This window comes from Thamnophis sirtalis, unplaced genomic scaffold (assembly GCF_051295495.1).
Source record: "Thamnophis sirtalis isolate CommonGarterSnake01/CBP01778 unplaced genomic scaffold, rThaSir2_p1.2 scaffold_15, whole genome shotgun sequence".
Classification (NCBI taxonomy): Eukaryota; Metazoa; Chordata; class Lepidosauria; order Squamata; family Natricidae; genus Thamnophis; species Thamnophis sirtalis.
In genome coordinates this window covers 31,234,663-31,261,573 of record NW_028261395.1, presented here as the reverse complement: position 1 = coordinate 31,261,573, position 26,911 = coordinate 31,234,663, and the positions used below count along the sequence as shown (strand labels likewise).

The 26,911-nt window shown below is 42.1% G+C and overlaps 1 protein-coding gene across 2 annotated transcripts in view; it reads left to right on the top strand.

The window, feature by feature from the left end:
- The window catches only part of ANXA11 (annexin A11), a 63,248-nt gene extending 37,844 nt beyond the window's left edge, over positions 1-25,404 (top strand). For both annotated transcript variants that reach the window (XM_087702329.1, XM_087702328.1), the window contains 11 exons: positions 2,054-2,141; positions 2,267-2,361; positions 3,380-3,493; positions 4,803-4,893; positions 8,250-8,329; positions 9,843-9,899; positions 11,372-11,465; positions 13,884-13,979; positions 20,070-20,128; positions 21,994-22,116; positions 23,878-25,404. In XM_087702329.1, the coding sequence (XP_087558455.1) occupies positions 2,054-2,141; positions 2,267-2,361; positions 3,380-3,493; positions 4,803-4,893; positions 8,250-8,329; positions 9,843-9,899; positions 11,372-11,465; positions 13,884-13,979; positions 20,070-20,128; positions 21,994-22,116; positions 23,878-23,937 (957 nt within the window). In that variant the 3' untranslated portion in view covers positions 23,938-25,404. The remainder of the gene's footprint in view (positions 1-2,053; positions 2,142-2,266; positions 2,362-3,379; positions 3,494-4,802; positions 4,894-8,249; positions 8,330-9,842; positions 9,900-11,371; positions 11,466-13,883; positions 13,980-20,069; positions 20,129-21,993; positions 22,117-23,877) is intronic.
- Positions 25,405-26,911: the final 1,507 nt, after the last annotated feature.

Below are 26,911 nucleotides of genomic sequence, written 5' to 3'. Positions count from 1 at the left end.
GGCACAACAGGATGTATCTTAACAGAACACACACCCTGAGGGGTGTTAGGAGTGTCTTACCCCGCACACTATTTTTTTCCAGAGAGTAAGTCATCTGTGTACCAAGTTTGGTTGAAATTGCTCGAGGTGTTCCAGAGTTATGCTGGAACATACATACATGCATGCATGCATACATACATACATACATACATACATACATACATACATACATACAGTCTTTTTTATATAGATAGATAGATAGACAGAAGATAGAAGATGGAAAAAGAAGATAGATAGAGATAGATAGACGAAGATAGATTAAGATCTTTTGTGCCTGCATTGAAAGAAGTAAATATTTTGCGCCAGGAAAATTATATCTGTGAGTGTGTGTGTGTGTAGGCTTCATTTAGGGACTACCTCATTTAGTGACCAGTTGCAGATACAAAGATGTTGAACAAAGAAGCTTGTGACCAATCCTGATGCCAGCTGATGCCATTTGCTTTGATGTTCAGCTTTTACTATACAGTCCTTTCTCAAAACGTCTTGACAAATTGATAGCCATATCAATTGATAAACTTGGAGGGGGCAGAGAATGAGCTTGTTGTTAATAGTTTTACATGGTGCTGAAAGCATTGTATATCTTTTTTATGCCCTTCTTCTTGTATGCCACATTGGGATATTTTATTAGTTGCAACATGGAGTGATTCCCAACCTGTGTCAAGGAGAATGTATCTATCTAGAATGTTGGATTGGTCAAACCTCTGGGCTTATCTCTTGCTTTTATCTTAAGATAAAGATCAGAGGAATCAACTAGCTCATCACGATAAGCTAAACCTACAAAATACAGAATAACAGTCCTGAACTGAATGGGGAAAGAGAGGAAAAAATTCAGGGTAGTCATACTCTAGAATCTCCCAGGTTCTAGGTAATGTAGAGTATTAAGTTTGAAGGTTATAGCTTTAGTCTGGCAAGATTCTGTCTATCAGGTCTAAGCAAATGAAAAACTAAATTCGATTGGATCTTATTGTCATCTTTTGGCTTAGGCCAAATAACAGAATAACAGAGTTGGAAGGGACCTTGGAGGTCTTCTATTCCAATCCCCCTGCTCAAGCAGGAAACCCTATCCCATTCCGACAACTTGCTGTCCAATCTCTTCTTAAAAACGCCAGTGATGGAGCACCCACAACCTCTGGAGACGAGCTGTTCCCCTGATTAACTGTTCTCATTGTCATGATATTTCTCCTTAGTACTACGTTGGATCTCTCCTTGATTAGTTTCCATCCATAGCTTCTGGTTGACCTCCTCCTCTTTGTGACAACCCCCCAAATATTGGAAGACTGCTATCATGTCACCACCGGCCCTGTCTTTAGCTATCTTTAGTTCCTCAAGTGTGTTATTAATTAATATTTGATGCCTTGAATAACAAGATATATTTTAATTGTCAAAAATTGGTTTTGGAATGAGAAACTTTTAGAATAGAATGGAATGGAATAGAATAACACAGTTGGAAGGGGCCTTGGAGGTCTTCTAGTCCAACCCCCTGCTTTGGCTGGAAACCCTACACCACTACAGACAAATGGTTATCCAACATCTTCTTAAAAACTTCCAGTGTTGGAGCATTCACAACTTCTGGAGGGAAGTTGTTCCATTGATTAATTGTTCCGTCAGGAAATTTCTCCTCAGTTTTAAGTTGCTTCTCTCCTTGATTAGTTTCCACCCTTTGCTTCTTGTTCTACCCTCAGGTGCCTTGGAGAATAGTTTGACTCCCTCTTCTTTGTGGCAGTCCCTGAGATACTGGAACACTGCTATCATGTCTCCCCTACTCCTTCTTGTCATTAAAGTAGACATACCCAGTTCCTGCAACCATTCTTCATATGTTTTAGCCTCCGGTCCCCTCATCATCTTGGTTGCTCTTCTCTGCACTCTTTCTAGAATCTCCACATCTTTTTTACATCGTGGTGATCAAAATGCGATGCAATCTTCCAAGTGTGGCCTTACCAAGGCCTTCTAAAGTGGTATTAACCCTTCATGTGGTCTTGATTCTATCCCTCTGTTTATCCTTGCATTACTACAGTCTGGAAAGCGAGGCACAATCCATGACGCTCCATCCTTTGATCCTTTGAGGGACGCAGAAGTGTTGAGGAAAGCCATGAAAGGCTTTGGTGAGTCATCCGGGTCTAGCTTCTTTTCTTTCAATTATGGAGGGCCAGCATTGTCCACTCTTGGTTTCTCCAACTGATATGTTTGGATGAAGCTTAAGAACGAAATATTTTCTATTTCTGTTTAGGAACTGATGAACAGGCCATCATCGACTGCCTTGGAAGTCGCTCGAACAAGCAACGACAGCAGATAATACTCTCATTCAAAACAGCTTATGGGAAGGTGAGACCCATAATAATGATACATATCATTATTCTACTGCACCATGGTACTTTCCTACTTAGGGCCAGTATCTGGACCAGTGGTGGGATTCACTTGCCTTCCCTACCAGTTTGCAAAAGTGAGTGCACATGCCACATTCTGTGCAGGAGAAGGGAACAGTTAAGGAACAAAGGCTGACTCGGGAGTAAAGGCACAGATGGCCGGTGAATGGCCCCTCCCATAGGGAATAAAAAGGAATGAAAGGGAAGGGGAGTTTGCAGGAGACAATTTGTTTACTTAATTAGATTTGTTCATGTCTCTCAGAGACTCCTTGCCAAGTATTTTCTTGTACAGCCTTGTATTTGGAAGATATTGGCCTGGCAGCTCTCCAAGCCTGATAAGGTCTGTGGTTGTAAATTCACCCTTGAAAGGCTGTTTGTGGAGACTTTGCTGGATGTGAATGAGAGGAATTCACATTAGCTTAATTAAAAGGGGTTTTGCCGGGACAAGGAGTCTGCTTCGTGATTTTGTGAAGCCTAGGTCAGAACCCCCACGGGGGAGGGAGGGAAGAAGGATATGGGTTGGATTGCAAGGGAGGGAGCAATGGAATGCAAAAGTACTAACTCTGCAGAGAGACATACCAGTGTTCCAAAATCACCTGCTGGAAAAGTCCACCAGAGTCTGTTCTCCAAACAAACTGAACATAATTGGCTGGATGGAATAAAGTGACAATGGGAGAGCTATTTGTGCACAAAAATGTTAGAATTGGCTTCGCTACTTCCGTATCCATGGCAGCTCAGTAAATTATACTCTTGGCAACCAAAACATATGGCCCAGGAGTCATTATTTGCTGCATGCACTGAGTGGGACGGTTGACACCCCTGTTGTGTAGGATTCTTGTTTCTGACCTTTTATATCACTGGAACATAATTATTTGCCATAGAAATGGATACATTTAGAGTTTGCTTCTGCTAAATGTCATTTTGGTACAGTTCTAAACCCCACTTTTTTCTCTATTTTTGAACTGATTAAAAATTAGGATTTGATCAAGGACCTGAAGTCAGAGATCTCCGGAAACTTTGAGAAAACCATTTTGGCAATGTTGAAAGCGCCTGTCCTCTTTGATGTCACGGAAATCCAAGAAGCTATCAAGGTTTGTATTTAAAAGAAAGTGACGCCTCTATAAACGTGTTGTCCGATTCAATGTTCATTTCGTCTTTCTTTCCTGTCTCCACCCAAACTTACCCTTAAAATAATATTTTTTCTTTTGCCTTTTTCTGCTGACTATCAGCAGAAAGGCCTTGCATTCAGTCATGTTTGGGCTTAGCTTCCCTGCATCTGTCACACACATAGCCCTTTTGGGTTATTGAAAGTATTGTATAAATGAGGGCAACAAAATTAAATCATAGTTTTGAATTTGAAATGCCCTATGTCACCTTAGAAATGCCCCATCACAAATGCAAAGCTACCATTTTGAATGCAAAGTGGGGTGTTTTGAATTCACTATGAAGGTCTCATCGGTTTTGTGCATTCCTAAGGTGTCTATGTAGATAATAGATGATGATGAGAGAGAGAGGGAGACAGAAAGAGAGACATGAGAGAAAGAAAGAGAAAGAGAAATAGGCAGGCAGGCAGACAGACAGATAGATAGATGGTAGATGGTAGATAGATGAGAGACAAGAGAGAGAGAAAGAGATAGGCAGGCAGGCAGGCAGGCAGGCAGGGATGGATAGATAGATAGATAGATAGATAGATAGATAGATAGATAGATAGATAGATAGATAGATAGATAGATAGATAGAGATGCTAGATAGATATAGATATAGATAGACAGACAGAGATGATATAGATAGAAATAGATTTTAAGTACTGCAGTGATTCACTTAACAAAATTGATAGATAGATAGGGATGGATGGATGGATAGATAGATATGATAGACAGACAGGCATGATAGATAGATAGATAGATAGATAGATAGATAGATAGATAGATAGATAGATAGATAGATAGATAGATAGATAGATAGATAGATAGACAGACAGACAGACAGACAGACAGACAGAGAGAGAGAGAGATGAGAGAGAGATAGGCAGGCAGGCAGGCAGAGATGGATGGATGGATGGACGGACGGACAGACAGACAGACAGACAGACAGATAGATAGATAGATAGATATGCTACATAGATATAATTATAGACAGGCAGGCAGGCAGGCAGGCAGGCAGGCAGGCAGATCTCTATAGATGAGAGAGAGAGAGAGAGAGAGAGAGAGAGAGAGAGATATTATATAAGTAATGCAGTGATTCACTTAACAAAAGAGGCACAAAAAGTCATAACTTAACAAATGTCTCACTTGGCAACATGAATTTGGGGTTCTATTGTGGTTGTAACTCGAGGGCTCCCTGACATATGGAGAGAATCTCCTACATAATACTGAAAAGAGGCTTTCTCCCTTTGCTCAGGGTGCTGGCACAGACGAAGCCTGCTTGATAGAGATCCTGGCATCTCGCGATAACAATCACATTCAGGAAATCAGCCGAACATACAAGACGGGTGAGTTGTATCGCTCAGAATCAGCCCTGATCTGATCTCCAGCAGAGAGGCTGGTATGGTGGGGACTGAAAAACTGAGTTGTGGACGTGAGTCTTGTGTTCTTCTAGAGGCAGGGTGCGGGGTTATGGTGCCAGGGGCAATGTTCTCCATTTTTTGCTGGGTTGATTTATTGGTGAGTGCCAAGAGGCAGAGTTTGCGTTTAAGAATATACCACACAGATATTCCCATTATTGTTGTGTCCCGCTTGCGCCAGACTCAGACAATGAGAAAGTTGGGGAAGAACTTGGGCCAGTTCTGAAGCCTGGGGAAGGCTGTGATGGATGTTCAGCATTGGAAGCAGAGATAGAGCCAGGGCCATCTGGCATTTCCCAGCCTTTGGAGTCAGAGATGAGTGAGGAGGAAGAGCAGCTGGGGCCTGTTCTAGATGCATATAAGCACAGAGCAGATAGAAGAGGTGAGCAACGGAGGAGAAGGAGTTGGTTCGGGAAGCAAAGCAAACATGGACACTTACTGGCCCCTCCCTGGCTGGGGAATAAATAGGAGGAAAGGGGAGTGGTTTGGTTGGCGCAGACAACTGTTGGCATTTCTAGAAAGTTTGCTCCTTGTGTTTTGTGTGACAAAGGCTGCCTTGGCAGAACTGAGGTTTGTCTAGTTCTCTGTTTGAACTGACTTAATTGGCAGCCTCCCAGCTGGGAGCTCACAGACTTGCATTTATCATAATGAGCTGATAAGAACTATTGTTTCAGTTAATTCCTCTCAGGACTCTGGACTTTCTGTTGGTGAATGCAGTTAATTCCCAAAGTATAAATAAAGAGGGTTTTTTTCTTGCTGGAGTCTGTTTCTTGCTTCTGTGAGGGTTGGGTCAGAACAGTTCTGCTACGCTGCTATGGATAGAAGGGGCAGTCAGGTGTGGCCAATAACCTGGGAAAAAGCCAAGAGAATGGAAGGACTAAACTTTCCATTCCTTCATAGAACAAAGGGGAAAAAAATCAGGTTGGGTTTTAAGGACAGAAAGAAGGGGAATTCTGCATCTGTTGAACTCCATCTGGGTGACGTGTCCACAGGAAGCACAATCCAGTGGTTAAAGCCAGTGGTGAAATTCAATTTTTTTTACTACAGGTTCTGTGGGCGTTGCTTGGTGGGCGTGGCAGGGGAAGGTTACTGCAAAATCATCATTTCCTCCCGATCAGCTGGGACTTGGGAGGCAGAGAATAGGTGGGGGGGGGGGCGGGGGTAGCCAGAGGTGGTATTTACCGGTTCTCCGAACTACTCAGAATTTCCGCTACTGGTTCTCCAGAACCGGTCAGAACCTGCTGAATTTCACCCCTGGTTAAAGCAACCAAATGCAGAGATTGTAAGCTGAAAGCCAGCTGGGTGATCTTGGGCCAGTCAAGGTCTCTCAGCCCTAGAAACAATGACAAACCACTTCTTTTTGTTGTTATATGTTTTTTTATTTTGTTTTCATATGTACATAAACATCAATACATGAAGAGTTTGGCATTCTGAGTATCATTTACTCTGATACAAATAATAGTACTAATATCAATAATATTTGTTGCATTGGTTAAGCTTATATAACGTATTTTTCAGAGTATAAGAAGCACCTTTTTCCCCCAAAAAAGAGGGTGAAAATCTGGGTGCGTCTTATACACTGAATACAGCATTTTTGGCCTACCGAAACCCCGCCCTCTATGCAAAAATGGGCGTGCAGAGGGTTTGGGAGGCCTACAAAGTGCTCCTGGGGCTGGGGAGGGAAAAATCGTGCAAAAAACAGGACATTTTTGCTCGTTTGTGCCCCTGCAGCCCCCAAGAACGCTTTACAAACCTCCCAAAGCCTATGCATGCCCCCCTTTTTTTTGCAAAAAAATGAGGTGTGCAGAGGGTTTGGGGGGCCTGCACAGTGTAAAAACCTTTTTTAAAATTTACCTCTTCAAAAACATGATGCGTCTTATACTCCAGTGTGAAAAATACGGTACTCCTAATATTAATGTTCCTACTTGTATTAAGATATAATTCTTCATTATTTAGTTATTCAATATTTTGTCATGCCATTCTAATGCCAGTTACAATAGTATTTAAGCTTTCATATCATCTTTCCACCTCTAGTCTTTCCATTTAATTATTTTATTTATTCTATTTAGTCAGGCCTTCTTTACCAATACTAATATAATACACATATAGTATTAAAATATAATCCCAATACTCCAGCCTAACATCAATTTCCATATTATTTATGAAGATTAAATTCATTTTACAACCTCTAAGGACAAACCACTTCTGAGAAATTTTGCCAGGGGACATGTTCAACCAGTCTCTGACTGTCAACCTCCACCGTGTTTACCCAATGGTCCCATTTTTCCCTCTCTAGTTTTGTTACTCTTAATGCTTTAATTCTCAATGCCGAAGGTTATTTTATGGGGCACTTTTATGATATGAGCTGCCCAGAGTCACTTGACAGTGAAGGAAAAAGATAAGGGGGGGGCAGAGAAAGAGAAGGGAGGGAGGGAGGGAAAAGAAAGAGAGAGAGAGAGAAGAAAAAGAAAGGAAGAAAGGAAGAAAGGAAGAAAGAAAAAAAGGAGGGAGGAAGGAAGGAAGGAAGGAAGGAAGGAAGGAAGGAAGAAAGAAAGAAAGAAAGAAAGAAAGAAAGAAAGAAAGAAAGAAGCCAGGGAGGGAGGCAGGGAGGGAAAAGAGAAAGAAATAAAGAAAAAAGAAAGAAGGGAGGGAGGGAGAAAGAAAGGAGGAAGAGAGGGAGGGAAAAGAGGAAGAAAGAAAGAAAGGAGAGAGGGAGGGAAAAGAGAGAGAGAAAGAAAGAAAGGAGAGAGGGAGGGAGGCAGGGAGGAAGGCATGGAGGGAAAAGAGGAAGAAAGAAAGAAAAAGAAAGAAAGAAAGAAAGAAAGAAAGAGCAATACTTTCCTTGAGTTTGCCACCTACTCCTGATATAGAAGAGAAACTGAAGTGTAATTCAGATGGAAAGAGGCAGCAAGAATTCTCCTGAATGGGAACATGGCTTGTTTCCAAATTCTACCATCAGAGTTCAGTGGAAGAAAATGCCTGCACTGTTGAAAGGCGAGGTTGTTATGTGAACACAAGGGTGTGGTGAGAAATTCCATTTGGAAATTCCTTTAACGCTTTTCTTTCACCACTTTGGAAAAACAGTAATTTTTGAAGGGTAAAATATTAAAAAAAAACATGCACATGTTTGTGAGGTGTTTCCACCCTAAACCAGGTGTACTTTTATCTATAACTGTATTACACTCACATTCTTCACCTTTTCCCATCTCCTGGGGTTCACTAATGTTTAAATAATGCTTCTAAAAAAATCATAATTAAAACTGACTTTCTTTGGTTTTTCACAGTATTTAAGAAAACTCTGGAAGAAGCCATTAGAAATGACACATCTGGCCATTTCCAGAGACTTTTAATTTCACTCTCTCAGGTATGTAGATTATTATTCTTTTTTTTTAATTGCTTAATGCCATTTTTACAGATGTATATCTTGACAAACTCATGGACGAGAAATTTGGATCTAACTTCTAACAAGAGTGAAGAGCTGAATACATTTTAGCTACATTAAGGGACATCCAAGGGTAAACAGTATTCCTGATTTTTGTAGCCAGCATTAGCTAAAGCAATTCTGATCGTGGCTTGTCTCAGTAAACCAGGACTTAAACCAAGAGAAGTCCTGATGAATGAATGATGGATGTTTTGACGAAATCAAGAAACAATCTGATTGAGACTTGAACCATTGCTCTCTGATTTTGAGGGTTTTCTTGCAGACATTTTATGACCCAGCTAGGTAACATCATCAGTAGATGGGTAATGAAGCATCTGCAAGAAAACAAAAAAGATCAGAGAGCACCAAGGGCTCCACAATTCAACTCTGAGCTACAGATAGTCCTTTCTATTGGTACTCTATTGGTCTACTATTGGTATGAGCCTCTGTGGCGCAGTGGTTAGAGTGCAGTACTGCAGACTATTTCAACTGCCTGCCGGCTGCCTGCAATTTGGTGGTTCAAATCTCACCAGGCTCAAGGTAGACTCAGCCTTCCATCCTTCCAAGGTGGGTAAAATGAGGAGCCAGATTGTTGGGGGCCATAGGCTGACTCTGTAAACCGCTTAGAGAGGGCTGTAAAAGCACTGTAAAGCGGTATATAAGTCTAAGTGCTATTGCTACTCAACTCATATTCGTAATCTTAATCCAAGGATTGGTCAAAGCAAATGGTGAAGTTTAGTTGACCTTCATTGACGCTGAAAAAAGCCAAGCAAATTATTCTGGAAAATAATCTTCATTCTGATTTGCAGCCACAAAAAATAACAAGTATGGGTCTGTGTAGAAATTAAGCTCTACTTGAAGGAACCTCCCCCGCCTTTCTTTCTATAATCCATCAATTAATTGCATTTCAGTTAAATCTTATCGTGAGATTTTCTAAATCATCCTGAAATCATATTTCTTGAAAACTTTGCATGATTTCCCTCCCTCCTTTTTGATCAAAGAAGACTGAGAACTGAAGACGTTGATTGCATAATGCAAAACAGAAAAGGCCTTTTCAATATTTGACTGTGTAATAATGGGATCACCAAAGAAACGCATACTGTAGCAGGGGTGAAATTCAGCAGGTTCTGGAGAACCGCTAGTGGAAATTTTGAGTAGTTCGGAGAACTGGCAAATACCACCTCTGGCTGGTCCCAGGGTGGGATGGGAATGGAGATTTTGGAGTATCCTTCCCCTGCCACGCCCACCAAGCCACGCCCACAGAACTGGTAGTAAACATTTTTGAATTTCACCACTGTACTGTAGGCTAAAAAGATGATAATATTCTGGCAGTGGAAACCCATTGGGTTAACCAGCAGCCTCAGCAAAGGTATTCTAAGCGGGTATGTACGTACAGTGTACGTGTTTAAAATTGTAGTTTATGTCTTAATATGAGCCATTTTGAAATGTTTTCCAGGGCAACCGAGATGAAGGCACTAATGTGGACATGTCCCTTGTCCAGAGTGATGTTCAGGTGGGTATACAGCTGATGTAGACTTCTCACATTTTAAAAAGATTTGCAGAATTAAAATTTCTGACACTGAGTGGAACATTCTTTTTTTTTTTAAAGGAAGAAATTCCTTTTTATGCTGAATATTTCTGCCTTTAATAAAATCTAGAACTGGTTTTAATAGTGTACATCCCCTCCTAACTATGATATTTAATTGATCTATTATTTCCTTAAAGGGACATGATGGCTCAGTGGCTAAGATGCTGAGCTTGTCAATTAGAAGGGTTGACAGTTCAGCGGTTCGAATCCCTAGCACCGCGTAACGGAGTAACCTCCCGTTGCTTGTCCCAGCTTCTGCCAACCCAGCAGTTTGAAAGCATGTAACAATGCAAGTAGAAAAATAGGAACTACCTTTAAAGGGAAGGTAACAGTGTTCTGTGTGACTTCGGCGTTTAGTCATGCCAGCCACATGACCACAGAGACGTCTTCGGACAGCGCTGGCTCTTAGACTTTGAAATGGAGATGAGCACCGCCCCCTAGAGTCAGGAATGACTAGCACACCTGTGTGTGGGAACCTTTACCTTTACCTATTATTTTCTTGTTCACCAAGTCTTGCTTTTCGAAAAGGTTTCACCCTTTCTCTGAGTTCCTCTGTCTCAGGGGTGTCAAACTCACGTCGTCACGGTGTCATTACTTGATGTAGTGAGACTTTCCCCCACTTCGCTAAACTGGATGGGGGTGGGGTGGGGTGGGGCCAGCATGTGACACATACAGCCCATGGACCGCAAATTTAACACCCCTGATTTATCTGATCTAGAGAATCAAGATCATAATTAGGCAGCTGGTGAAAATATTTATAAAGAGCTTTCTTCATAAATATATATAGTTATTTATATAACTATAAAATTATATTATTTTTATAAAATAAAAATATTTACAAACGGGCTAAACTAATCAAAGAGAGAAGCAACTTGGAATTAAGGAGAAACGTCCTAACAGTGAGGACAATTAACCAGCTTGCCTTCAGAAATCATGGTGCTCCATCACTGGTTTTTAAGGTTTTTAAAGAAGAGGTTTTTAAGAAGAGACTAGGCAGTCACTTATCTGAAATAGTATGGGTTCCCTTGCTTGAGCAGGGCGCTGGACTAGAAGACCTCCAAGGTCCCTTCCAGCTCTATTCTATTCAAACTGTAAACATTCTATAAACAGGTAACATTGGAATGCAAATTTTAGTGATATTATGGAGGAGGAAAAATGGAAATGTAACACTGATCTTGTTCCGATGTGCCATTCATTTATTTTGAGGTACAGCCCAAGTTTGCTGTCAGGATAATTATAGCAGTAGACTTCCATTCTTCACGGCCAAAGTTGTTCCAATAAATAGTTCCAGGAATTAGGCTTTAATCTTAAAATTTCAGGAGAACAAAATGAGCGATTAAGAAGAGCAATTAACTAATTTGGGATCATGAGATAACCCAAAGCTTTATCCCTTTTAGGCTCTCTATGCAGCGGGAGAAAATCGACTCGGGACAGACGAATCCAAGTTCAATGCGATTTTGTGCACAAGAAACCGAAATCACCTAAAAGCAGGTAAGTTGCTCAGTCACTTAAGTCATGCAACAAGTCAAGGTGACATCCAGAGTTGTATGGGGTTCAACATTTTACCATTTTAAAATAGGCAATATTTTCTTGTCGAAGTACTTATTTTTAGCAGCAGAGAACCAGTTGCTAAAATTTTTAGCAAGGGCATTTTGATAGTTTGGTGTTCTGACCTAGGCTTCCCCTAAAAGCATGGTGCAGAGTCCTGGTTCCGACAAAACCCCTTTTATTGCACAAATATGAATTCCTCTCATTCACATTCAGCAAAGGCCTGGCAAACAGTCTTTCAAAGGAGTAATTATGACTACAGACCTTATCTATCTTGGAAAGCTGCCATGTAAATATTTTCCAAATGAGGTACTGTGCAAGGAAAGTCTCTGAGATTCACAGACAGATCTTCACACTCCTGATATGATTCTAATGACCAAACAAATGAATTGTTTCCTACAAAAGCCCACTCCCCTTTCACTCCTCTTTTATTTCCTACAAGAGGGGCCAATCACCTTCCATCTGTGACTTTACTCCCATGTCTACCCTGATTTCTTAGCTGTTCTTTTCTTCTGGCAGCTCTGGGCATGTGCACACTGGGAACAGGCTCCAGCTGTTCCTCTGTCTCACTGCTGTCTAGCTCTGTAGGCACCTGATCACTGCCAGAAAGCCTTGGCCCTGCCTCTGCTTCTGACGCAGAGCCCTCATCCGAGCCTTCATCAGCCTCCAGGACTGGCCCATGCTCCTCCACAACCTCCTCACTGTCTGACTCTGCTGCCAGCTCCACTGGTCGGTGGCTGGACACAACATTTGGTTGCGTTGATTAGAAATTGGCAGTCAGCTTTGAGAATATACAACAGGAAGGTGACACATAGGTGGAGAAATGACCTCACTTGAGGTGCACCAGCTGAAATCTCCCCTTTTCTACAGATCTCATAGAAATATGGAGAGAAGTGGGTTTGTCCTCCTGTGTGACTTGTCATTCTGCTAGGTTCTTTTCTTAAGAGTTCATGCTTGTTTGCAGTTTTCACTGCTTTTCAAAAGCTTATGAACCTGAAATACTAATGACGGTACAGATTTATTCCAGTGACCCAGGCCATTAAGTTACTACCAGTTCAGCCGAACCGTTCCAAACTGGTAGGAACCCACCTCTGCCAGCGCCCAAGCAGGAGAACCTACACCTTTTCTGACAGATGGCAGTCCAGTCTCTTCTTGAAAGCTTCCAGTGATGAAGCTCCCACAACTTCTGAAGGCAACTTCTGTTCCATGGATTGGTTGCTCTCACTGTCAGAAAATGTCTCCTTATTTCTAGGTTGAATCTCTCCTTGATCAGTTTCCATGCATTATTCTTCACCTGGTCTACTTTGGAAAATAGCTTGACCCCCTCCACTCTGTGGCAGCCCCCCCAAATATTTGAGCACTGCTATCATGTCTCCCCTGGTCCTTCTCTTCATAGACCAGCCATGCCCAGTTCCTGCAACTGTTCTTTGTATGTTTCAGCCTCCAGTACCCTAAGCCTCTTGGTTGCTCTTCTCTACACGCTTTCTAGCATCTCAACATCTTTTTTATAGTATGGTGACCAAAACTGGATGCAGTATTCTAGGTGTGGCCTTACTAAGGCTTTATAGAGTGGTATTAGCACCTCACTTGATCTTGGTTGAATCTCTCTGTTAGTGCAATTTAGGATTGTGTTGGCTTTTTTGTCTGCCCTTTGAAAGATGCCACTTCCTGCATCACAGACTTACAGGGCATTTATTTAATGCAGTCCTCTCTCTTGTCAAAATCGATTCTTGTATTTTCTGTGGATAGTGACAGGGGTGGGATTCAGCTGGTTTGGACCAGTTTGGGTGAACCGGATGCTAATTTTACATCTGGTTCGCTGAACCAGTAGTTGCAAGGACTGGCTGGCCCCGCCCGCCCCTCTCACCCCTTCTAGGAGCCTCCACAAGGCCCATTTTGGATGCCAGGTAAGTGCAGGGCCCACACGGAAGCTCTGGGAAGGTGAAAAATGGGCCTCCTGGAAGTTCTGGAAATGAGCCCTTTTCCGGCCTCTAGAGGGCCTCCAAAGCCAGAGGGAGGCCATTTTTGCCCTTCTGGAGGCTCGAGGAAAGCCTCCGGGGCCTGGGGAGGGCAAACACACACACACACACACGCTGTGATGCAGTTGCCCGAGTAGGCCACGCCCACCCAGCAACAGCAGAGAACCAGTTGCTAAAATTTTTGAATCCCACCCCCGGATAGTAGTTAATTACCCTTAAACTGAAACCTTGACCCAATTCAATACATCTCTATTCAGAAGTAAGTTCCTTCTAAGTTCTGTAGGATTTACTCTCAGGTAAACGTGCCCAGGTGTGTAGCCAAAATGCTTTCACCCCAAACAGATATTATCATTTTATTTTATTTTTTGGTCTCTTTCTGCAGTTTTCAATGAATACCAGCGAATGTGCAACCGGGATATTGAGAAGAGCATATGCAGAGAAATGTCTGGTGACCTTGAATCTGGGATGCTGGCAGTAGGTAGGTGATTTCTTGATGGCTGGGACAAACCATCTGTTGGTACTGTAGTTATTGATAAGTTCCTTACTTTTGATACCTTGGCCAGGCAATTATTAGGCTATTCCCTTGATAGGGGAAGTTCCAATAAATGAAATACTTATAGCTCAGAATTGAACTGTGGAACTCTTGGTGTTCTCTGGTTGTTTTCTTGTGGATATTTCATTACCCAACTAGGTAACATCATCAGTGCTAGAAGATAGTGGGATTTGTTTTCTAGAGCAGATCCCACTCCCTTGTAGCACTGATGATGTTACCTAGTTGGGTAATGAAACATCTGCTGGGAAACCGCCAAGCTCAGAAAGTACCAAAGACCCCACAGTCCTTCTTTTCCCTTCTCTTCCTCCTTCTCTTCCTTCTTTCATCTTCTCCTTCTCCTCCTTTCCTTTCTTCCTTCTCCCCCTCCTCTCAAACCCCTCTCCCTTGTAGCACTGATGATGTTACCTAGTTGGGTAATGAAATGTCTGCTGGGAAATCACCAAGCTCAGAGAGTACCAAAGACCTCACAGTCCTCCTTTTCCCTTCTCTTCCTCCTCCTCTTCCTTCTTTCATCTTCTCCTCTTCCTCCTCCTCCTCCTTTCCTTTCTTCCTTCTCCTCCTCCTCTCAAACCCCTCTCCCTTCTAGCACTGATGATGTTACCTAGTTGGGTAATGAAACGTCTGCTGGGAAACCACCAAGCTCAGAGAATACCAAAAACTCCACAGTCCTCGTTCTTTTTCTCCTCCTCCCTCCTAGCACTGATGATGTTACCTAGCTGGGTAACTGAGATGTCTGCACGAAAACAACCATGCTCAGACAGCAGCAACGACTCCATAGAGCAGAGGTCCACAACCTCTGCTCTATGGAGCCTGATACAGCCTGATACTAGGCCGCAGCCCATTGAGAACTGGGCTGTACAAGCAGCAGAGTGTGAGTGCACAGCTCCATTTGCATGAGTGGTCAGCACTTACACACAGACTCAACACTCACACAGAACCTTTCCCCCTCCCCTCTGCCAGTCCATAAAGCCAGAAAGATTGGGGAAGTTCCTGAGAACTCAGTATTGGCGTGATGGCAATAGCAATAGCAGTTAGACTTATATATCACTTTACAGTGCTTTTACAGCCCTCTCTAAGCGGTTTACAAAGTCACCCTCTTGCCCCCAACAGTTTGGATCTTTTTTTCACCCACCTTGGAAGGATGGAAGGCTGAGTCAATAGCAATAGCATTTAGATTTATATACCGCTTCACAGTGCTTTACAGCCCTCTGTAAGCGGTTTACAGAGTCAGCCTATTTCCCCCCAACTATCTGCGTTCTCATTTTACCGACCTAGGAAGGATGGGCGGTTGAGTCAACCTTGAGCTGGTCAAGATTGAACTCTTGGCAATGGGCAGAGTCAGTCTGCAATACTGCATTCTAACCACAGAAGGAGGGAGGGAGAGAGGGAGGGAGGGAAGGAAGGAAGGAAGGAAGGAAGAAAGGAAGGAAGGCTGAATCAATAGCAATAGCACTTAGACTTATATACCACTTTACAGTGCTTTACAGCCCTCTCTAAGCCCTCTTTACAAGCATATTGTCCCCAACAGTCTGGGTCCTCATTTTAGCCACCTCAGAAGGATGGAAGGCTGAGTCAACCTTGAGCCTGGTGAGATTTGATCTGCCAAATTGCAGGCAACCGGCAGTCAGCAGAAATAGCCTGCAGTACTGCACTCTAACCACTGCACCGAGACAATGATGTTGCTTCCATTTTTCCAGTTCGTTTACCGTATCTGTCTTGATAATTTTCATGTCTCAATCATAACAGTATAGCCCAGTGATGGCTAACCTTTTCCCCACGCAGCATGCCAAAAGCAGGGGGACCGCAGGGGGATCATGCGCAGAGGTGCCCACACCCATAATGCTATGTGCTCGACCCCCATGTGCAAGTATGAATGACCCCTGCCCTCTACCTGCTTTTGGTGTACAATGGACCCATTTTCCGCCCTCCCCAGGCTCCAGAGGCTTTCTAGGAGCCTGGGGAGGCCCTCCTGGAGGTTTTCCTGAAGCCTCCAGAGGACAAAAAACAACCCAATGTGCAAACCAGAAGTTTAGGAACAGTTTTCCGGTTTGCCTGTAGGTCCATTTTTTGCCCTCCGGAGGATGAAAAACAGCTCTATGGGCAAACTGGAAGAGGGTGAAAAACGGGGGTGAAAACCGCCTAAAATGAAGGCCAAAGTCAGCGCATGCACGCTGGAGCCGATAAGGCAACGTCTTGCGTGCCCTGACAAATGGCTCCATAAGTGCCACTTGTGGCACGCATACCATAGGTTCGCCATCACAGGTATAGACCTTTCTTTACAACCATCTAGGTATGCATTTTTGTCTGGTGGTGCTTCCACCGTCTTAAGCTGAAGTCAAATCAGACAAAAACGACTGTATTCTCTCTTGATCGTCCCCTTCCTCTCCCTGACTTTGGCTCTCAAGAAGGCAGTTGCTCAAATGGAAGATAGCCTGTCCTTCATTCAGAATTGTTAAATTCTATACAGTCCAGATAATGGATGTGTTTGCAAGACCCTTGCTCCAAAAACTACCAAGAAGTTGATTCATGATTTGCTTCTGTTACACTTTCATCACTGTAGCAGAGGTGGGTTCCTACCTATTCAGTCCAGTTCGGCCAAATAGGTAGTAACTCCGGCGGACACGCGACCGTACCGGTTCTATGATTGACGGTGCAATCTTCATTAAAAAAAAAAAATAGTTATTCATTTTTTAATGTTGTGCACATGCACAGATCATTTTACATGAAAATGCGCATGCAGGTTTATCATGTGTCTGGGGTGGGTTCCACCACAAAACCGCGGTTGACTAAAGCGTGTGTGACTAAAGCGCGGTGACAAAACCGCGCCGTCAAAACCGCGCGACAACAGCGTGCCGACAACAGTGCGCCGATAGAAGCGCGCTGTAACATAACCCTAAAAATAACCCTAACCCTAACCCTAAACCTAACTAACCCTAACCCTAAACCTAACCCTAAACCTTACCTTAAGTTAAATCGCGCTTCTGTTGGCACGCTGTTGTCGGCACGCTTTTGACATCGTGGTTTTAGCGCCGCGGTGTTGTCGGCGTGCTTTTGACGTTCGTGGTTATGTCGTGCCACGCTGGGGTGTGCACAAGCAAAGTGAGTGCATACTCGCCAAGTTTTTTTTTACTAATGAACTGGTAGTAATGGCAGCCGGAACCTACCCCATCTTTTGAATCCAGAATGCTGTACCATTCTAGACTCTTTGTACTTTATCTATCTCTTCTGATCACCCAATCATTACATTGGTTGGGTATGCATGAAAGACAACAACTTGTTTTGTTCTTTTCTTTTCTGTTTTGTTGGGAAAAGAAGGCACAAAACTTGGGGATGAGGTGGCTCAGTGGCTAAGACACTGAACTTGTCGATCAGAAAGGTCGGCAGTTTGGCAGTTTGAATCCCTAGTGCCGCATAACAGAGTGAGCTCCTGTTACCTGTCCCAGATTCTGCCAACCTAGCAGTTTGAAAGCATGTAAAAATGCAAGTAGAAAAATAGGAACCACCTTTGGTGGGAAGGTAACAGCATTCCATGTTAGTCTAACAGCATTAGTCATGCCAGCCATATGACCATGGAGACGTCTTCAGACAGTGCTGGCTCTTCGGTTTTGAAATGGAGATGAGCACCACCCCCTAGAGTCAGGAATGACTAGTACATATGCATGAGGGGAACCTTTACCTTTTAAACCTATTGTTCTGACCTAGGCTTAACAGAATCACAAAACAGACTCCTTGTCCTGGAAAAAAACCTTTTTATTTGGCTAATATTTCCTATATAGGGTATAACATATCCTAGCATTCACATCTAGAAAAGTCTCAGCAATAAGCCTTTCAAAGTTGAATTGCAACAACAGACCTTATCAGTCCTTGGAGCCAGGCTGGGAGCTTCTAGTCACAACAGTTGTACAATGAAATACCTAGGAAAGAGCCTCTGTGAGGCACAAATTCAGATAAGCAAATCTTCACAGTAATAAGCAAACTAATTGTCTCCTGCAAACATCACTCCTCTTTTGCTCCTATTTATTCCCTATGGAAGGGGCCAGTCAGCGCCCACTTGTGCCTTTACTCCCAAGTCGACCCCTGTTCCTTAATTGTTCCCTTCTCCTGAGAGCTCTGGACAGGTTCCAGCTGTTCATCTGTCTCACTGATGTCTGACTCTCTGAAGGCAGCTGATAACTATCAAACAGCCCTGGCCCCCTCTCTGTCTCCGATGCAGAGCCCTCATCAGAGCTTTTCCCAGACTCCAAGACTGGCCCATGTTCCTCCCCAACCTCCTCACTGTACGAATCTGCTACCAGCTCTGCTGGCAGGCCACAACACCTATAAGGGAGTGATAAATAAGTTTAGCACCTCTAGTAAATAAACAGTGAAATGCCTTGAGAGAAGCTTCATTGAAAATAATGCATTGAGCTTTCAGACAAAGGAGAAGTGACATAAAGCATAATTCCTTTTTATGAACAGAAAATGTAACTAACTGCACATAATTATGGGAAAATCTTAGTTTTATTTTTTCCCCCTGTACTAAGTTGGCAGGAAACTTTTTTTGCCTTAGCAACAGTTTTTGTTTCAAATCAAGTTTAATAAGAAGTGCTTAAATATATGAAAGAGAGAATTCCAAAATCTGACGATGCCAAAACAGAAAAACATTTTAGATGTGTGAGATTTGAGAAATCATTCTTTTAAAAAAAACAAACAGAAGGTAGCCTCTGTAGACGATCGTGTCTTTTTTGGTGAAAGTTGCATAACTATAATTTTGATTTGCAGTTCAATTCTTGAATCTTTTATCTGCCATCATTGTGTTGTTAGAACTTACCTTCACTTAGGAAAATGACAACCCAAGTACCATGAAATCAAGAAGTGTCCATCAAAATGATGGCCTTGAGAACATTGCCTGTTTTCCACCTCTCATCTGCAGTACAACTGTTCTGACCGAGGCTTCCCAAGCGCATGAAGCAAACTCCTTGTCCCGACAAAAAACCCTTTTATTAATTTACTGTGAATTCTGCTCATTCACAGCCAGCAAAGTCTTTTAAGGAGGGATTTGCAGTCACAGACCTTATCTGGCTGGGAGAGCTGCCAGGCTGATATCTGCAAAACTTGGCAAAAAAAGAGTCTCGGAGAGTCACAAACCAATGAAGCCAACTAATTGTCTCCTGCAAACTCCACTCCCCTTTCACTCCTCTTTTATTTCCTCTGGGAGGGGCCATTCATCGTCCACCTGTGGCCTTACTCCCAAGTCAACCCCTGTTCTTTAGCTGTTCCCTTCATCTGGGAACTCTGTGCATGTGCACACTGGGAACAGGCTCCAGCTGTTCGTCTGCCTCACTGATGTCTGACTTTGAAGGCAGCCAATAACTGACATGGCCCCATCTCTGCCTCCGATACAGAGCCCTCATCAGAGCCTTCCCCCGACTCCAGGACTGGCCCATGTTCCTCTCCAATCTTCTCACGATCCAAATCTGCTGCCAGGTTCTGTTGGCTGCTGGTGGGCCACAACAAAGACTATAATCATTGTGCCAGATTGGATTGATAAAATATGATATATGCAAAGCATTCTTAGAGATTTAAAATATGTGATATAAATGGTTGCATAATTAAAAGTGTTTTTCGTTGACTTTCTGCCCTGCCAACTGAATCTAATGAAAAAATTCTGTGCTTCTCTTTGGCTTCGTTAAGGATTGGGGATCTGGTAATTGTAAGGAGTGACTGATTCATTTCTAGTAATAGCTGGTGTGCAAGTTAAACCTGTGCTGTGTTCATCTCTATGACCCATCTCAACGTGATTAATGAAAAAAAAGCATGTTGTTGTGTTACGTTTGCAGTGATATTTGCTTTGGTCCTTTCCAAGCAACTAACAACTAGAATCCACTCAGGGCATTTTGAGCAATCAAGATGCTACATAAAGGGGAATAATACCATTATTACCATTAAGTGGGCCATTTCCTCTGAAGTTTGCTGTGCTTTCCTGGTATGAATTTACAAAGTTGCACTAATGTGCCATCTCAATTTCCTTTGCAGTGAAGTGCATGAAAAACACATCAGCTTTCTTTGCAGAGAGGCTGCACAAGGCCATGAAGGTAACTGAATCAGAAACCCAAAATGCTTTTAAAAAAATGTTGTGTGCTCAAATATTCAAGGGATCTAGTCTTCATTAAGAAAAATGTGTTAGCTTGGATGTGTCATGTAGATGTGAGCTGGACTTGCATCCAATCATAATTGGATAGCTACAAGTACATGTTACCAAAGCCCAGAGATAGATAGATAGATAGATAGATAGATAGATAGATAGATAGATAGATAGATAGATAGATAGATAGATGATAGATAGATAGATAGATAGATAGATACATAGATACATAGATAGATAGATAGATATAGATAGATAGATACATAGATAGATAGATAGATGATAGATGATAGATAGATAGATAGATAGATAGATAGATGATAGATAGATGATAGATAGATAGATAGATAGATACCTAGATAGATAGATACCTAGATAGATAGATAGATAGATAGATAGATAGATAGATAGATAGATAGATAGATAGAGATAGATAGATAGATAGATAGATAGATAGATAGATGATAGATAGATAGATAGATAGATAGATTAGATAGAAGAGCCGAGGTAGCGCAGTGATTAGAGTGCAGAACTGCAGCCACTTCAGCTGACTGTTAGCTGCAGTTCGGCGGTTCAAATCTCACCGGCTCAAGGTTGACTCAGCCTTCCATCCTTCCAAGGTGGGTAAAATGAGGACCCAGACTGTGGGGGCAATATGCTGGCTCTGTAAACCGCTTAGAGAGGGCTGAAAGCCCTATGAAGCGGTATATAAGTCTAACTGCTATTGATAGATAGATAGATAGATAGATAGATAGATAGATAGATAGATAGATAGATAGATAGATAGATAGACAGACAGACAGACAGACAGACAGACAGACAGACAGATCATAGATCATAGATCATAGATCATAGATCATAGATCATAGATCATAGATCATAGATGAGAGGTGGGTGTGTGGGTGGGTGGGTGGGTGGATGGATGCATAGATAGATAGGTAGGTAGGTAGGTAGGTAGGTAGGTAGGTAGGTAGGTAGGTACGTAGGTACGTAGGTACGTAGGTAGATAGATAGGGATGGATGGATGGATGGATGGATGGATGGATGATGGATGGATGGATGGATGGATGGATGGACGGACGGACGGACAGACAGACAGACAGACAGACAGATCATAGGTAGGTAGGTAGGTAGGTAGGTAGGGATGGATGGATAGATAGATAGATAGATAGATAGATAGATAGATAGATAGATAGATAGATAGATAGACAGACAGACAGACAGACAGACAGACAGACAGACAGACAGACCGACCGACCGACCGACCGACCGACCGACCGACCGACCGTGTTTCTCCAAAAAGAAGGCCGGGTCTTATTTTCTTTTGACCTCCGGAAAAACAGCTAGGTCTTCTTTTTGGAGGGTTCTAATTATTGACTCACCTTGTGGCAATGCACTGACAGCCCCGCCCAAGCAGGAGCACACTGCTGGCCCACTCCTTCTGTGGCCTCTGCTGCCACTTGCAAGTACCACCCCAGCCTCCATTCATGCCAGAAGGCATCTGCAGCCAATAACAGAGCCCCGGAACTCTGTGACTGTCCAGTCTTTTCTTAAAAACTTCCCGTGATGGAGCACCCACAATTTCTGGAGGCAAGTTGTTCCAGTGGTTAATTATCTTCACTGCTAGGAAGTTTCTCCTTAATTCCAGGTTGCTTCTCTCCTTGATTAGTTTCCATCCATTGCTTCTTTTCTTGCCTTCTGGTGCTTTGGAGAATAATTTGACCCCTTCTTCTTTGTGGCAGCCCCTCAAATACTGGAATACTGCTATCATGTCACCCCTAATTTTTCTGACCCTTTTTGTGATCTTCTTTTTAGGGAGCAGGAACCAAGGATCGAACTCTCATACGCATCATGGTCTCACGTAGTGAAGTTGATCTGCTGGATATCCGGCAGGAATACAAAAGAATGTATGGAAAATCTCTCTACACGGACATCACGGTAAGACATCAGCAAGGGTCAGGTTTATAAATTTCTTGCAGAAAAATCAAATCTAGAAAGCCCACACAGATAACTGATTCAGCTGGATTCATTAACTTCTTTATATACATAATAACAGATGAATAAATGTACAATGCCAATAGCAGATTATTTCAACATGGTAGAAATTACAAGCAAACACAGGCAGCAGTACAGCAGAGAAGAGTTTTTAGTTCAGAGTTCAGAGCAGACAGAGTAGTTTCAGTTTCGTTTCTCAGCACAGACTCAGATCTGTTTAAGCGCCCATTGGCTGACTTAGTTGCCATGCCTTTTTATTGGCTGACCTTGTTACCATGTCTCTGCCAGCCATGAATATTCTAACCACGTTTTTATCCAGGCTGTTTTTTTTGGGTGGTGGCATAGAATATCAACAAATGTGTTGCTTCACTAGAAAGGCTGCCTTTTACAATGATTACACCTTGGCTTTCCCCACGTAATATGCTTAAAATGCCATGTGTTGTGTGAACAAAGGGATTTAAGGGGCTTCTGGTACATAAAATGCTAACAGCTAGAAAATATCATGGCAGTTCGCAAAGGCCCAATTGCATTGATGCAAATAGGTGTGGAATCTTCTCGCATCTGCTGAATGGACTGTGTTGTGGAGCTGTGCTTTCTGCAGGATGTTTCCTCCCTGTGTCCCTTCATTGCTGAACACAGGGACAACAACAGTGCAACAACAACACAGTTCTTTCAGCAATTCCAAGAAAGCTCCACACCCACTTGCATCACTCAGGTGATCCTTAGGACACAGGCAAACCTCCAAGTGGCCTCAACAGCTCTCTAAAAGGATGCAAATGGCCAGCTGTCTACAAGGAGTATAAATCCTTCCATTCCCCACCATCCAGTCAAGAGCTGAAGAAGCTTCTTGGATGAGAAGTGAAAAGTCTTCAAAGAAAAAACAGAAAGACCAGTTGCCTGTTGGGAAAAAAAAGGACCTTTAGCACAACCATGACCTGGAGGACTGAGAATCTTCATAGATGGTGCTCATTTAGCAAATGGTACTTTTTCAGAGTGTCTATGGAGATTCTTCATCATCCAGGTCATGGTTGTCCCCAAAAGCGTTTTTTTCTTTTCAAGAGGCAACTGGACTTTGGTTTTCCTTGAAGAGGTTTCGCTTCTCATCCAAGAACTTTCTTCAGTTCTAACTTTAGAACAGTTTTAACTCAGAACCAGGGGTGGGTTTCAACCGGTTTGCGGCGGTCCCCGCGAACCGGTTGGTCAGCGAACCCGGTAGTAAGTAACTTCTGGGAACGGCGAAGGGCCCACCCGCCCGCCCGCGCTCCTTACTGGTCTTTGAAGGCTTCTGCGCTTCCACGCAGGCGCATGGCACATACAGCGCCTGTGCGATTCTCCGCGAGCAGCTGGATGGCACATACAGTGCCTGCGCGAGTCTCTGCGAGCAGCTGGAGCATCGCGCAGGCGCTAAGACGCATGCGTGAACTGCGCGCGTGCACGAGGACGCCGCCGGCCCCGTTCCAACCGAACCAGTTGGAACGGGATTAGCAACCCACCCCTGCTCAGAACTGAAGAAGCTTCTTGGAAGAGAAGTGACATGTCTTCAAGGAAAAACAAAGAAAGTTCAGTTGCCTCTTGGGGAGAAAAAGCACCTTTAGGATTACTTTTGAGAGGTTTATTTGCAGGTCAGCAATTTTCTTCCATTCCTCCATTCTTCTTTTTTCTTTCCCTTTCCCATCTGGGGTCTTGTTTTTGTTTTACTTTCAGGGTGACACTTCAGGGGACTACCGGAAAATCTTGCTCAAGCTGTGTGGCGGGAACGACTAAGCAGAACATCTGGAATTTTAGAGTGTGTCTTTCAAAATCACAGCTGGCTTTATATTATCCTTTCTCACAATGCTGTCAAAACTCCCACTGCTGGATCAGATTGATATTCTTAATATATTCCATCCTCTAAAAGGTATATAATAAATGCAGGAAAAAAAATATATATTAAAAAGTCTGCTGTAGTAGATAAGAGATATTTTTGTTGCATTCTTAGAGAAACTGTGCAAATATGGCTCCCTTTAGAGTACAGAAGGATCTTGTATGGTTTTGTGTGCAATATTTTGTCTGACTGTATGGACTTTTTTTTTTGATTGTTTGAAATGCATGGAGTGGGTTTTTTTTTTTAAAAAAAAAATCTGAATCAAAAGTGCCTGCTCTAAAATATGATGTGTTTGATTCCCAAATATATATTTTTAATTTCATTACTGTTAGAGGGGGAAACACACATCTGGCTGGTGGCCTGGGAAAAATAATTTTTGTATTCATTGGATCGTGGGATTTTTCTAATTATCTCCTGTTTACCTAAAAAAAAAGAAGAGAATTTGGCCAGTGCCAAACTCAAGAGCCAAACTTGATGTATAATCAAAGCATCATTTTTGGAGAACGTCAATTGAGACTCACTCATCCAGGCCAAAAGTATCTAAAAAGTTGAATGATGACAACTGCCTCAAACGTTGTTCATCTGAAACGTCGCGGTGCTCATCCAAGCAATTTGATCAGTCAAAATTTTTTTAAAAATTAGTCAGAGAGTCTAATTAATTTTTTTTAATTTTGACTGATCAAGTTGCTTGGATGAGCAACGAAACAGATAAACAAAGCTTGATGCAGCTGCCCTGATTCAACCTTTTAGATACCTCAGTTGGAGAATTCATTGGAGTGTGCCAATGAATCTTTTTATTCCTGATACTAATTTCATTATTTTTTATTGGGACAATGAAAGGAGGAGAAGAATTAAATCTCTTCCTGCCTGCCATGAAAATCCCTCTATCTTTCATCCCACTGATCCTTCCAGTCCAATTATCCATTTACTCATTTCTTCTTTGGTAGGTGCTTTTCTTGGAACAAAGGTTGGTCACAAAATCCCAGTTGATACACCTTCTTTTTCAGGGATATTGATTTGCAAATAATTTGTAATAATAAGAACCGAGCTGAGAATTCACATTTAAGATGAGCTGGAGCATTACCCATCCTGTTTTTCACAGAAATAGATCCCCCCCCACACACACAAAATGGAACCCTTAGTTTTAAGGCTCAGCCCTCTTCAGTTCCCTATTTCTCTCTTTCTTTATGGATTAACCTGTTTCTTAAATTGTGCTACATTCATTGCCTGCTTTCTACGGGTTGTACACGCCAAACCTTTCTCTATTAGTGATTTGAGTTATTCCTGTTAAACCAAATGTATGTAATCATTTTTTAAAAACATACAGAGAGAGAGACATTGTTTAAATAAAATTATCTATCTTCTCAGTTTCTTGCAGCACTTATTTGGGTCAGGTGTCTGGGGCATAGTTCAGTGGTGAAATTCAATTTTTTTTACTACCGGTTCTGTGGGCAGAAAAATTTGAAGATGAGTAAAGGAATAATAACCACCGGCTCTGCAACAACACCCTCCTCCTCATCAGCAGGAGGACAAAGATCAATACAGACAATGTTGCAACAGGAAAAAGAAAAGGGAGAGAAGGCAGTTATCTTAGAGATGATTATGCAAGGAATTCAGAATTTGCAAGTAAAAACAGATACCATCAAAAAGAAAACAGAAAACATGGAAAAAAGAATTGAGACAATAGAACAATGAACGGGAAACATTGAACAACAAACGGAGAACATGGAACAAAAAGCAGTTAAAACTGATGAAAAAATTGATAGTATTCAACAAATGGTGATGAAATATGAAGATAGACTACAAAAAATTGAAGAAAAAGGTGACCAAAGAGAGAAGAAAATTGGGAAAATTGATAATAGATTGAGTGTGGTCGAAAAAGATAATATTGGAATACTGAATTGGGAAATGGAAAGGTCAGAATTTTTTCTAAGATTCCAAAACATAGAAGAAGAAAAAGGTGAAAACCTATTACAAATAATGATAGAAATCTTGACAAATGTCCTCGAGTTAACCCAAGTGAAGAAGGCCGATGCTATAGATGAAGCATTTCGAGTTTATACAAGACATGCAACGAGAAATGACCTGCCAAGGGAAGTTCATGGAAGATTTACTAAGAAAGCAATTAGGATGCAAATACTTCAAAAAGCAAATGATAGAAAACTGGAGTACAAAGGCAAGGAGATTGTAGTTTTGAAGCAAATACCAAGAAAAGTGAGAGAATCGAGAAGAGAATATCAATTTTTGACTAAAATCCTACTCAAAAAAGCTGTTAATTACAGATGGTTGATACCAGAAGGTTTAATGTTTGTATGGCAAGGACAAAGATTCAGAATAGATTCAATTGAAAAAGCAGAAGCATTTTTCGAAGAACATCTCAGAGGGAAGGCTGAGGAGCCTGGACATAAAGAATCGGTGACCGAATCAACTTCGACTGAAAAAGAAGAAGGAGCAGTAGGCAGGATCGAGATAGTAGAAGGTGCTGTAGGTGGTGTGGATATTAGAGAATTACGAGAACCTAGAGCCACCAGAGCAATAAATCCTATGTATAAAACATAAATATGGAAGAGAAGAAAATGATCTCAATTAACATAAATGGTCTTAATTCAGCAAATAAAAGAAAGAAAATATTTCACAAACTAGGGAAACTAAAATTGGATATAATTTGTCTACAAGAAGTGCATATTCAAAAGTAACATGAATACTTATTAAGGCAACCAAAGGTGGGGAAAATGTTTACTTTATTGGCAACCTGTAAGAAAAGAGGAGTGATCCTTTACATCAAAGATACAATCCCAGTGGAACAAATTTATACAAATGACGGTGGAAGAATTTTGATGATGGAAATTATGGACAAAAATAAGGAGGCTTCCA